At 42.5% G+C, this 14,211-nt stretch overlaps 1 protein-coding gene across 1 annotated transcript in view; it reads left to right on the plus strand.

Annotated features, from left to right (window-relative positions):
• The window catches only part of ASPSCR1 (ASPSCR1 tether for SLC2A4, UBX domain containing), a 48,877-nt gene that overhangs the window by 16,087 nt on the left and 18,579 nt on the right, over positions 1 to 14,211 (plus strand). Inside the window, exons 8-12 of the mRNA XM_064467182.1 lie at positions 6,436 to 6,575; positions 9,054 to 9,135; positions 10,009 to 10,075; positions 10,998 to 11,060; positions 11,365 to 11,417. Coding sequence (XP_064323252.1) covers positions 6,436 to 6,575; positions 9,054 to 9,135; positions 10,009 to 10,075; positions 10,998 to 11,060; positions 11,365 to 11,417 — 405 coding nt within the window. The remainder of the gene's footprint in view (positions 1 to 6,435; positions 6,576 to 9,053; positions 9,136 to 10,008; positions 10,076 to 10,997; positions 11,061 to 11,364; positions 11,418 to 14,211) is intronic.

Raw genomic sequence — 14,211 nt, forward strand, 5'->3', positions numbered from 1 at the left:
TTAACAAATGCCCACTTTTATCACCTGACCCCTGGGTATTTGTCCTTCTTTTAAAAATTGCTGTCTGCTGTGTAGTTTTGCTAAAGATAAGCAGGGTTTAGTCAGACTTGTGTTTTATAATAGCCTGAAGTCGCTTACTGCTTGTTGTGACAGATTTATCTCCCGGATCGTGTAAAAGGTATAAGCTTGGTAGAGTTTTACATATGGAAAGGGATAACTTTTCTAGCTTGTTGTAGGATTGTCCTAGGAGCAGAAGTGGTCTTAATAGGTTCGTTGCAACTTGATCCCATGACTTCCAAGGTCTGAGAAGATGGTCAGAGTTTCTAACTCTTAGGTTGTAAGGCGTGCTCAGATTTCTCATCTGAGCCTTTCAGTGGAACATGGAACTCCATAGTAAAGCTATTGTAAAAGCAGTATCCCATGCTGGTAGTTGTTAACATCTGCCTCCTCAGAGTTCCTTCTGCCTGTGGTCACTCTGACTTAGAGTTTAACCCTTTTGGTGATGCGTGTGGTAGAATGTAGGGGGTATAGCTCTAGGAAAGGAATTTTTTCAGCTCCAGTTGCATCTTACTTGCCAAGAGTTTGATATTTGAAAAAAAACAGGTATGGACCTCTTTCTTTCAGTCCCTATCCCTTCTGTGAGTCTTAATTTTCTTAGTATTGCAGATGAAGCAGAAACCTTCCATCTTTTTCCTTCTCTATTTCTGCTTGCATACAAAAGCTTCTTCTGTCTTGCTCTAAAATATTCTGCTTCTTAAATAAAGTCTAACTGTCTCTCATCCTTTTCCCCAGAAGGACAAACTGCACATCTGTCGTCATTGTTGGTGTCTCTAAAGTAAAACTGTATTGGTTAAAATTAAAAATGCTTTAGCCCTTGTAGAGGTATCAGAACTGTGATGGCTCAAGAGTGGTGTGATGCCATCAGAGGATGGCCTTTGAATGACGTTAAGTAACCTTTCTGTAGAGCAGCTGTATGGAATTGAATGCCTTCAGCAAGGTTGGGTATGTCTGGCAAGTAGTATAAAAGTAGTACAGGAGGCATTAGTTAATATTTTACTCCACATTATTGCGCATTGGGAGTTTCACATCCTGGATTCTCTGAGTGGCTCTTTCTCTTGCCCCTTCACTGCACACATCATCACTAGGTAGGGCTGGCTTTAGCGTTCAGAGATCCCCTTCGTTGTTTCCCACTCTTTAGTACCTCCCAGAGTTGGTGGTTTGTGTTTATCTCTGGTTCTGATCCAGCCATGGGATTAAAGAGTAGAAAGAAAGGGTGCCTGATGAGGTTCAAAGGGAGCTCAATCCAGAAGGAATTTAGGAAGACTGTGTACACTCTCATGTGTTGTGGAGATACTACCTTGGTTGACTTCTTTGTGGTTGCAGTCCATTCTTGATGAGTTTCTGAATTGTTTAGGAGCAGAAGCCAGACCCTGGAAGGACTCTGGAGCAGTTACAAATGTGGCAGAAAGAGGCCGTGCCAACCCAGTGGTGAATATTTCAGTATATTAGAAACATGTTTGGGTCCGTCTAATCAGTGTTTTTAACCTTTTGGAAGAGACGCTGAGCATGGAGAACTAAGCAGTAGGCTGGGTGCTTTGTCCAGTCTAATGTGTTCCTTGCTTCAATCACACTTTCACCTACGAGGGATTTGGAAAGAAGTAGTTTCAGTTGTGTCTGAAAAGGAAGGAAGGAAGGAAGAAGTACGAGGGTTTGTGGTCATATTCTTCATCAGTCCTATTGTCCGCACTTCTCCATATGCTGTCTGCAGAGGCAGAACTCATTTTATCATTTTACTGGCTACAGCTTAATGTGAAGTTGTGTTGTTAGGCGCAGAGCTGAACAGCGGTGGCCTGTGGACTCTCCGGCATCTTTCTCAGAACTGCAGTCCAGTTCAAACTACTCAGAGGCAGTTCTGGAGGCGGCCTCTCTTCCAGTTTGAGAGCAGCTTTGGAAGCAGCTGCAGATTCTGTTGGGGGGGTTCTGCCCTTGTGTTAAACAGCATGTGATTTTGACTGCTGCTTTCAAGCCCTTTGATCTCTGGTGCTTTTGCTGCTGATTGATTACATTTTGTTCCCTCCTCCATTCCTGCCATCCTCTGCTCTCCTTGCTCTCAGCTGCAACAGCAGAGCAGGGCTAGCCACATGGCATCTGCTTTTTGTCCCTTTTCAGTCCTGAGGAAAAAACCCAAAACAAAACAAATTATTTTTAAACATCAAAGGTCCATTTTTGTAAAAGAATCTTCCCATTAATGCTTTGCCTGTGTGTGGTTTTTGAAGCTGAAGAGAGAGGCTGGATAAAATCTGTGCCGGCGTCCCTTCGTTTCTTGGGCTAAAGATGGTTTACAGACAGCTGCATGCTGACTTTGATGTCAGAACATTAATTATCAGAAGGTAACTTTACACCAGATTCCCCATGAGATTAGAGCTTCCTGAGGAGGTGGGTCTCCAGGGAGGGGTTGCTGCTGTGAAAGCACAATAGCCACTAGTTTGCCAAAAGGAGTAAGTTTTCCTCAGTTTACCTGCTTACTTGGGTCTGAGGTGGTGACCACAGAGTGAACTGCATTATTCCTGACACCTGGCTTTATTGCATAGACTGCCTAGTAGGAACTGCTGTGAACAGGTGGCTTCAGCCTGCTGGTGAAAAGTGCCTAACATCTCACCTTTGGTAGCAGAATTAGAGACTTTTAAGAATGAACGTGGCAAACCAAAACGCAACGTCTCTGGCTTTTAAAAGGTATCGCTGACAGAAACATGACAGCAAAATGCACAGCTTGCTTTCCTCCAGAGTTACATAATGGAAGGTAGAACCTGCCATACGGTGGCCTTTTATTATTACAGGAGGTGGTTGCATTTTGTCACGGTTGCAGAAAACACTAGATGGGTAGTGAACCGGGAAGCAAGCTGGTGTACCTGGTAGCCTCCTTTTTGTAAATCGCCATGGGAAGGTAGTTTTCTAGGATTCTGTCTGTGCTTTAGGCTGTATTGAGAGTACTCAGATTGAGAGATGCCAAAATGGAATACTGAAGTGAGCAAGTGGTAATGGATGAAAGGAATAGGATGGTAGCTGGATCCTGGGGAAAGAGAACTGGTAAAGCAACAGGAGTGGATACCTCTTTCTCTCTGAAGAGTTTTTCTTATGTCTGTAAGGAGGCGAGATGTATGGTTGATCCCACAGGGTGCTAAATACGTGGCAGAAGAGATACTATGATATTAATATGATGTGGCAGTCTTTACATCCTCAGTGGCAAAATGATGATGTCTTTTGGTTGCTAAGCAGTGCTTAGTAGACACCTTGTGCTGCCCTTCTCTGATCAGACCCTGTTGTGCAATTCTGGAATTGAGTTGCAAAAACTGAGTCAAACCACCTGAATTTTGTTTCACATAAACTAACTCATTACAGCTCTCTCCAGAGTTCTCTGTTATTGGGGGTTAGCTGAAAATATAATATTAGGGAATTCTTACTCTAATTGTGTATTTTTGTAATCTTGTTAGACATGCACAGATCTGCTCCTTCTTCTGTACAGAAGAGTATGTTTCTTCATGTTAGGTAGTAGCTACTTAATGTGTCTTGGTTTGGAAGTTAAGATATTTGGCATTCAGTGTTGGCTAGGGAAACAGATAAAATTATAGATTTAGGAGCTGAAAGGTAGCTGTGTGTCTGTGTGGGGCCAGTACAAGCATCCTGCAGATAATTAAATGGGGATGTCTTGGTTGGATGCAAGATGGAGGTCAATAATAGATCGTTTGTCTCTGGGAAGTAGTGGATTTTGTATCACAGCATGTAGGTAGTAGCTCTGCTAGGCTGGGGAATGGCTCTAGAGGGGATGTTCCTGGCTGCCCATTTGCAGCACCTTGTTGGAAATGGAGACCCATTTGTTTGAACGAAGATGTCTGGAAAGTGATGCTTGAATGGCAGTTCTAACATACAGTGGTCTGGAGCAGGGAACACACAGTGAGTAAGAGGGGTGAACACTTAGGACTGGGATATATGTCTGCCTTCTGCTATCTCATGATTTTTGATGTCTTGGCTGAAGTCCTTAGCTACTGCCATGGTTTGGGCAGTGACTGATGCATTCCCCGTGGAATCCTGCGGCTGTAAGGATTAGCTAAAGTGCTTGCTAGAGCCAGTACTAAATGGGAAGTTTAGGATTTGCTAATGCTGACATTGGAATTCTCTCGATCATATCCCAGCACCCTTCACAGCATGCCATAGGATATGCCTGCTTGGTCTTTTTTTTTTTCAAGAAGTCTATTTTCAGTATGTGTGTATGTGTGTCTTTACAATTAAATGAAACTTAAGCCTGTCTGAGGAGATTGAAGTATACCTGAGTATTGGGGAGGCCTGATTAATTCTCTAGCCTTTGACATCAATTTGACCTTACCAGACCAGCTGCTGGTAGCAGTTAGGACCGTTGTGCGACAGGCCCTTTCCCAGAGGGTGGCTCTGCACGCTCAGGATCACTCCTGCAGTGCTGGGCATTCCTCCCCCTGAGCCCCAGGAAAGCTGCAATCAGGCTCCTTCACCCGCTAGTTAGAGCTGACCCTGCTCAACTTTCTAAAAGTAGTCAAGGGTCCCACCCACAGAACCTCGCTCTTTTAATTTCTCAAATTACCCTTTAGTGCCCACAAGCAGAGTGAACATTGCCTTGTAATTTGTGTTGTTGCTTTTGACAATTGAGGGAGAGTCCTTCTGTTCCCAAGGGGCCTGTGCCTGGGGGAAGGGAGAACGGGTGGAAGAGATGGAGGGAGGATATTCAGGCATTAATTAGGATTGGGAAGAGTATATGAGGGAGTAAGGGGAGAAGAAATGGACGTCAGGTTTGTTCATAGAGCCTAGAGCTGTGTTAGGCTGGCAGCTGACTGTAGAGAAATTCTGTATTAACTGTCTGAGCTTTGTTCTTGTGGGACTCTTCAGTCATGGACTGCTTCCCCCCTTGCATCTCCTGCAGCACACTATTCTGTTTGCTTTCAAGCTTTGTGCATTTAAACATTTATCTGATTTTAAAAGTTTGACTTGTTCAGGAGCCAATAGGTGTAACTGCCTCTTGTGTATTTGACTCCTATAGCGGTTTATATTCGCATACTGACACAGCTGCTCCTTTTGATGTAAGGGATAGTAGCCAGTATCTAACCTTTTCTAAACTGGGAGGGATACATAATATTCTCCCTTCAGAGGCAGCAAATGCTGTTTGTCTAATAGGCTGGGGGGGGAGGACAGGTTGGGGTTTGGATTTTTTAGGGGTTGTGGGTTTTGGTGTTGTTTTTTTTTTTCTTAATAACTGCAACCGCAGTTATAGGCCAGGACACAATTGTGCTGAAAGGTTTGCCTTCATGATATCCAACCCCCAGTTCTGGGCTCTGGAGGCAGGGGGGAGCAGAGCAGAGTTGTGCAGGTGAGAGGGGTATCTTGGCTGTTTGAGGTCTGTGTGCTGCTTGAATGGCCTATCCTCAGCAGCTGGGGTATAGGGAAGGTTGCCAATAAATATATTAAGTACCTTTATTGCAGCTAATGCATATAGTGAATGGCTCCCCTCATACCTGTCTGCTTTGCCTGCAACAAAGGCTGATTTCAGTGCTAAGTACTTTAAGTGCAAACCAAAAGGGTTTTCTCTGTCTAAGGGAGCTTTCTCCACACCAGAAGCCAGGTTAAAAATTTGAAATGCATACAATGAAACGGTGGCTCAGTTCAGAGAACTCAACAGCTCAAAAACTACCCTACCCCAAACCAAAGGGTTGCTCTCTAGAGTAAGAAGAAATACTGAGCCCTGTTTGGGAACAATGCCAAACATTGGTTCTGTGGCAAGAGAATGGGAAGCGAAGAGAACAGAAGGTACGATGTGAGCCAGGAGTGCATGGCAGATGAAAAACTTAAAAGGGCAGTTTATAGTCTGTAGTACGAAGTACCTGTGTAAGCTGTACGCTGCCTGTAGAATGGCAAGGAAGTGATTGCATACTCAGAAAGGTTTGAAGTAGAGCAGGGGGAGGTAGGTTAGGGTTTTGGGATAGGAGTAATTTCTGAGTACTGGTAACAAGCTTCTATCTAGCTGGAAGTATGGTTTAGCTGCAAAATATCATTGCATTGTAAGTGAAGAGATTCCTCAGGCACTCCCTGGAAGGGAGTCATCTCTCCTTATTTTAGATGACCCTGGGCTTCCTATACTGACAGTGGAGAGCAGCTAACTGCTAGGGTGTGATTCATCTGACAATATAGATTCCTACTGCTGTTGGGAGGAATTGTGCCCCAAGCTTTATCAGCTATAAAAAATGACAGCACTGACAACCTCTCTATCGTTAGTCTGATCTTAAGTGACATGAATTCCACTCTAGTGATTGTATGTCAGTTTGCAAATACTATCCTTTTACTCTTTTCTGGAACCTTGTAGCATAAGCAAAGCAATGCATTTAAGACTAATTGAAGCTCATTTTTATTCTGTAGCTTGTAGAACGAGAGCCACTTGTATGTCACCTAGACCTACTCGAACCACTTCCTGCTGTCCCAGAAGAGCTTCCTGATGAGTTTTTTGAAGTCACAGTGGATGATGTACGGAAACGTTTGGCACAGCTGCAGAGTGAGAGGCAAGTTCCCTTTCTGCGGGCAACTCAGATGGCTCCGTATCCTTGTGTTGAGCAGAGTGACCCTACACACCTATAGCTGCCGGGATCTCTGGGTAAAGGGTTGTAGATAAGTTACTGGGTGTTGAATTAATGAGTTAATGATCAGCGCTAGAAGCCTCTACCCTTTATGTTACTTGAGTTCAAGGGCTGTGTCACATTTCTGTGACAGAACCTATGTTTTTTGTGTGAATTGGTTGGGCATTTGTGCATGGGATAATGGTTTCACGTGGATGTTGAAAGTTTTATCATCACATAGGCATCACAGACACTTCATGATAAGTTTATCTGAGAACCTCAAGCTAATCAGGGATGGGCCCTTGCTGAGAAAGGATTAAGAGAAAGATTCCTTCCTGTATTCTGCATTTCAGGGAGTTATTCAAAGCCACTTAACACCACACCTCTTTTTCTTTCTTTCCTTCTCCCCTGTTCTGAAAGAGGAGCCACTGCCTTTGTAATTAGATCTGCTCTTATTTGCTAGGGGCCCAAAGCAGTGGTGATCTCCTATCTGTTTTGATCTGACTTCACATTAACTATTAATAATTAAATGGGTGGAATTTGTAACTTGTGGTGGACAAATATATGAACACGATGATCTAGCTTCGTAAGAATAACTCCCACTGCCTTCAGCAGTAGCCAGTGGCATTCTCAGCTGGTACGAAACACCTTGTATTTTAAGTAACAGAATTAACCTTTTATTAGACCTCATTAGAAAAGACCAACTTTGAGAAAGAAAAAATAATTTTCCACCCAAATGGAAATAAATCAAACTTAGCCACCAATCACAACATGAGAATATTTGGAACATGCTCAAAGAGGGATAAGAAGTATAGGAAGCTGGATGAACTATGCATCTCACTGTTCAAGTAGCTTTCTGTCAGATATTCACGATTTTATTGTACTTTTATTCCAGTTCTAAACTAAAAACTCCAATTAAGATAAACTGGCCTCCCTATCACAACAGCATTTTGTTGCCTATATGCTCCTTAAAGAAATTAATTTCAGGAATGTTTAGTTTCAAGTGGATCATAATGTTCCTTTAAACATTGCAAGCATTCTCTGAGACAGTGGGACAGCCTACTTTACACTGTAACCAAGTCTGAGTGGCACTTTTTAGTTAGAGCTGATTTTTTTTCCCCCACAGGCCACTGAAATCCACATCAGTACACAGATTGGCCTGAAAATTGCTCTGCCACTTGTGGGTCTGGAGTATTTAGTGGTACAAATGTAGGATCATTTGGTTGGGGGTTACTGGAATACAGCCCCCTCAAAAAAAGACCTAATTTCCACATTTGCTGATGCTTGTAATCCCTTTCACCCTCACAGCCAGGGATAAAAATAAAGGCAAGTTACATGTGAAACTGATACCAGTTGGCTTCTAATCTCAGCTGGTGAATCTTAACAAGAACTAGCTGCATACAATGCAGTATTTTAAATTAGAATTTAATTCTGATTTCATGAGGAGCTGAGAATTGGTATGACTCAGCAGTTGGTATACAAAGAAGGAATGGAGCAGGTTAGTTTCATGTTTGCATTTCAGATTGTGAGTTGGCACTTCCAGAGCATCTGGGAACCTGGTGAACCAGCTGACAGTTCTGGGTGTAGTTGGTGAAGTAGCCCTGTAGCTGTTTTGTTCAACAGCTGTTCCTGAGACACCTTGATGATTCTTAAAAATTAAGAGGTCCTTCAAACTGTATAGGTGTAAGAGATTAACTTGCAAATAGTTGTACAGAATTATAGGATCACATGTTTCACCAAAATCTAGGCTAGTAAGTTGGTTATTCAGAATTAGGTGCAAAGAAGGAAAAGAAACTAAAGTTGAAAATGGGATTTGTTGAATCCAAGCTTATTTCTTTATTACAGGAAAATATATAATAATTTTCTTGAATTTATTGTTTCATCTTAAATACAGGTAGATTTTTTTGCACCTACTACTTCTTCTAAAACTCCAGTCTACAGATCCTTGAATGATCTGAAACTTCTCATTTTTGTTTTGTTTCCCTGTTGCTAATTAATACCCATTAATTTCTTGTGCCAGCATTTTTTTTGTCAGCTTCAGTAGCTCTTCCTCCCTCCCTGGAGTAATCACATCCAACTTTAGTCTCTGTTTTATTAGATTAACAGGTCTATCTCTTCTTGAGTAGTCCAAGCAAACATTCCCCTGCTCTTCTTAGTATCTTTTCTGGCATCTGCTGTAGTGAACTTATTTTTAAACTTGTACAAGAAAAGTAATTTTATGTGGTATTGTGGCTGATGCTCAGTAGTTCCATATATGAGACTCTGGGGTAGGAACCACAGGAGGTGGGGAAAATGCTGTGAGGCATACATGGAACAGTTGAGCAATTCCCATCAGCCCTGCTTGGACCTTTCACTTTCTTAATAAAATAAAAATATATCTTAAAATTATAAAAGTGACAGCTTGTGTTCTTCCCATGTATCTAGGAAACGCCTGGAAGAAGCTCCACTGATGACAAAATCTTTGAGGGAAGCTCAGCTGAAGGAAAAGCTGGAGCGTTACCCAAAGGTAGCCTTTGTTCTTTTCCAGGCCCTCTGGCTAGTCCAGATGTGGGGGTCGAGTAACTTTGGGAATCAATTCTCATCAACAGGAACTTGAGCTACTTATAGGAAGACTTTTCAAATTCCTGTCCCTGTTAATATTTTGTGGGACTTGCATAACAGTTGTACCACATAAAATCAGTGGGCCTGTAATGATATGTTTGAGTGGCAGGCAATATAGCTCCTCTTATTTTGTTCCAGATGTTCCAAAACCCTGATGATGTGCCCACATCAGTCTGTATGACTGAACTTTCCTATCTGCCTCTGCTCTGTAGACTCTTACATTTGGATAGTATCTCATTATAAGTTAAATGATAAGATGTTACAGATTGGAGATGTTTTACTCTGTAAATATGATCCTAATGCAGTTTTTGTCTTTGGTGATTTATTGCGAAAAAATAAGAAATTTAAGTTCCCAAGTTAACTGCTTTCTGACCAATGCTGGAAATAGAATGGTACGAGTTACTTCAGATGTATGGTGGGAGGATTCCTGTTGCTATGGACGCTTCAGGATACTTACACACTGTCTGTACCTGTCCATGGGTGACTTTCTACTTTGTGCATCATTTAGCACAGGTAGCTCCTACTCTCTGAATGTGCTGTACATAATTCTGTTTCTATAGATCAGCTGTCTTACAGCCTTTGATAGCCAGACAGCCCATGTTCTCTGAGAAGCAGCACAGTAATTGGTAGCCAGTACGTTATTCTATTCCTGTAGAGTAAATATCTCAACTCTCCCCATTAAAAAAGAAGAAAAACTTGCTCAGAAATTCTAAGCCAAGGACAGGTGTTACAGAACAGCCATAAACAATTGACCTAATGTGCTTTGCCTCTGACTTAGGTGGTGTTGAGAATCCATTTTCCAGACCGTCATGTTCTACAGGGGTTCTTCCGTCCTAGTGAAACTGGTAAGAGCAATCTCCACTTCAGACTGTGTAGCTGCAGCTAACCTGTCTCATCATTGTTTAGTTGCATGACAAAAGAGAGTGGCTCTGGACAGATCTTTCTGCGGTCCAGGGAAGCAGCAGTGGCTAGTTACACTGTCGTTACAGGGCCCCTGAACTGGATGAGAAAAGGGTCTGGGGTAATTAACTAAGGGGAATTTATTTCCAGGCTTACTTGATGGAGACTGTCAGGCTGCTTGATGGCAAAATATTTGTGCTCAGGAAACCGTCCCTCTCAATACCATATTGTTCGTGCCCAAGCGCTATGTTACTGAGATGAGTTTGGACACTTCCTCTATGTTAAAGCTTAAAAAATCTTAGGGAAAAAACAACACACACCCACACACCCACACACACACCCCAATCCAAAACAAAACAAAAACAGGAAGAAGAAAAAGAAGCTGTAATAAGAATAATAGGGGATGAACCTTTCTGCCTCTGTCAGTTCACAAAAGGTGGTCAGACCATACACCAAGTAGCTCTTACTGTTGTTAGCTGAGAATAAGAGGATCTCAATTGGCAGTGATGGTTGCCCACACAAATTTTTGATACTTTTGGATGGAACAAGAACTAAGAACTAAGAACTAGTTACCAGAGTCTCACCTGGCTGGTCTCTGCAGATCTTGCAGCTGCCATTGGATTTCCTAGGAAGAACTTCACTGGCATCCTTAGATTTTGCTAAGGGACCAGCAAAATCTGGTCTAAGTAGTTTGTTTGTGTTTTTTTTTTCCTCCATGATATTTGTAATAGTAACAGTGTTCTTCTGAGGGAAAAGGCAATCTACAGACGTCTTAGAGGGCAGGTCTGCTGGTACAGGTTTGTCTTTTTGCCCAGCATCTGAAGAAGCAAATGTAATTCAGCAAACCTTTCTCTCCTTTTTTCACAGTTGGCATTTTGAGAGACTTCGTAAGAAGCCACCTCGCAGATGCAGACTTGCCATTTTACTTGTGTGAGTTTGCTGTTGATAATATTTGGCCTTACTTTACAAAGCCTGTTCCTAGCTGCGGTGCATATGGGATCTTGTGATGCCATGAGGTATGACCTGGGGAGGATTTCCTTCCCTAAATACAGCCTCAGAGTGCAAAGAAGGTGTAACCTGCTCACTTAGCCACATCATGCTTCTGCCTAATAAGCTTATGTGGGCAGCGTGAATGTGTCACTCCTTTAAAGAGCAGTAATCCCTCCCATACCTGCTGTATGTATTGTTTTGGTTGCTGGGTGGTCCTGTTTTGTAACTTGTTTTTTAACTTCAGTTATTGCACCTCCCAGAATCATCTTGAACGATGAAAGTTTGACGCTCTTTGAGGTAAGGACTCTCAAGTGTGCTCTGTGATTCTCTCTGACTTGCTGCTCCCCTTCACCCCGCCATATGCCTCAGTTACTTTTAAAACAAGCTGTATAATGTTGTGATCCCTGTAGGCTTCTGCTTAGCCAAGACTAATGGAACCAGGTGTTATGGAGCACAAGCTCTTCACCAGAAGAGGTCCACCTTGTGCAACAATATGTGCTGGCATATTGTGGCAGGGTTGGGGGGTTGCATTGTTTCATACATACACTCAGTGCCTTATGGAGTCTGAACGGTATTTAACCTCGGAACATTATTGCCAGAGTGGAGCTAATGTGAGTTTGCTGTATCTGTAGTTGGACTACTATAGTAAGAGATGTCACACTGGATTTGGATAGGTAACTGTGTTCAATTTCTACAGCAGAGGCCATAGTAGTCAAAATCTCACCTTTTTGATAATCACTATGTGGAAATTTATTTTAAGCCAGCTTGTACATCGAGGAATATGTACTCTCTATGTGTAACTTTTCTCAACGGCTGAAATTTAGTTTTTCAAATCCAGATTCCTGGAGGTTTATTGCAAATGTTGAATAAGGTGGTCTTGAAGTCTCTGGCCAGAGGCTCTTGGCTGTCTAAATCACACATGTGTTACAAGACTGATCGATTGATTCTGCCAGTGACTTTGCCCCAGACTCACCATGTTTAAAATGCGCTGTCATTCAGGGAGAGGGATAGAGAAAGGGACCTTTCAGGCAGCATGGTGAATTAGGTAGGGATTAGCATGCCTCTGAAGTTGTTTGTAATGGAGCTTTCCAAATTCCACAACTTCCTGACCAGGCCATGTGGAAGAGATACACGTGCAGCTGCTTTTAAATTATCAGGGGAGCAAAGTGTGGATCTCTGTGTTCACAGTGGGAAGTCTCTCCCCTTCCTAATACCTTGTTAAGAATTTTTTGCAGAAATTTGAAGTTTTGGGAGTGGTTTTGTTGGTTGGAGTTCCTTGTTATTGTCACCATGCCTGTGACAGGTTTAGCTTCCTAGGGAGTCCTGAGCCTCTCGGGGATCACAGCCCTGTTTGGTTCTGTGGTTCAGGAATTGCTTTGCAGTAGCTCTTGGCCCCCTCCCAGCTTCACAGCCTGAGGGGTTGCTCTGTTTCTATCAGCCTTCCTGCTGTCAGCTTGACCATGGCCTCCCTTCGAGTGCAGGGTGTGCATGGCTGTGCTTCTCCCATCGACAGGAGTGGGACAGTGTATGTGTTGGTAAGACATAATGCCATCGTGGGTGGGGAGAACAATGATTTTTCTTTTCAAAGTCATTTTATGTATTTTAATTAATAATGAAAATACCAGTGGAAAGCACTTTGTGTCTTTGGGCCAGGAGGTTTTGCCGTTTGGGCATGAAGGCAGTTCTCCCAGCTTCCTCTGACTTGTGCCATCTCACCCACATCTGCCACGCAAAACACTGTCTGAAGGCACACATGGTAACCATGATGGGAAATGCAAAGGACAAATCTTGTCTTCAGATTTCTGAGAAATCCCACGAAGGGGAAACTGGCTATGGTTGCTTTGCTAATGAGATATTTGGAAAACATTCAGAGGAACAGCAGATAATAAAAAAATGTTCTGCACTTGTTAGCAGTTCTGAGGCAGGGGAAGCAGCAGCAGAGCTGTGACTAGTACAGACTGGTCTGACCTGGCACATGCACGCTACCCTCAGCCTTTCTCTGTCTGGGTTTTTTCTTTTTTATTTTTTCTTCTTTCTTTATTTTGGTTCTAAGCTGTCATGTCTGAGCACGTCCCTCACCTAGAGTTCCTTTACACACATTTTCTAACATCGTCTTTGGAAATCTTTTTTCCTCATTCCAAAGAATGGTCTCTCTGCAGCTTTTACCAACAGAGGTCTCCTGCATAAAATGGGTTTTTTTTATCCTTTTCTAAGATTTGGCTGGGATGTGTTCCCAGATTTCCTGTCTCAGCCTTCAGACTTGTGTCCCTACAAAATATACTGCTTTCTTTTCAGCGTATCTGTAGGAAGTGATATTCTCCCCCACCCCGTATGCCACGTTTTCCTCTAGAATCTCATGGACTTCAAGTTTTGGCACTATTTATTTTTAAGATGGGCTTTTTTTTGTTTTAAGTACATCCTAGATGCTGAAGACTCAAAATCTGCCTCTGTAATGAACCTTTTTCCTATTCTCAGTTCATTTTCTATTGGATGTTTTGTTGCTTCTTCGATTTGAAGGTACTTACCTTTCTGATGCTTTCTTCCATCATTTTCTGTCACTGTTGGAAAATACCCTGTCTGCTCATGTGCCTCTCCTTACCACCTTGAAGCCTCCTATGACCATTCTCTTCCTCTTTTTGAGTTAGCTTCTAAATCCTTTGCATTCCATACTCATTCCACAAAGAAAAGGAGGTTTCTCTGGCTTTTCAGTAAACTTGAATGCAGCACCCTTTTGGCTGGCCTGTATCTGCCTCCTGTTCACCCATCCTCTGATGCTGTCTCTGGACTCTGTTGTTAGCTTTGGTCTATCTTCTAAATAAAGTTCAAAATCCTCTGCTTACCTGTATTTACCCCTTGCCCAGCCCTCCCCACAACACGTTCTTGTATTTTCTCTTTTCCAACATACATCCGATGTTTCTCTGGATGTCTTCTGAAACATAACTTGTTCAGTGAAACACCACAGAAATAATTACGTCTCCCTGTCTTTGAATCAGAAACTTTATGGCAGGAATTTTATTCAATTTGCTGTGTTAAAGCCTTTGTTCTGTACCTGGCACCATTACTTGTGCTTGTTACATGTGTGGCAATTTCC

Source organism: Phalacrocorax carbo, chromosome 16, assembly GCF_963921805.1.
Source record: "Phalacrocorax carbo chromosome 16, bPhaCar2.1, whole genome shotgun sequence".
In the NCBI taxonomy this organism is placed as follows: Eukaryota; Metazoa; Chordata; class Aves; order Suliformes; family Phalacrocoracidae; genus Phalacrocorax; species Phalacrocorax carbo.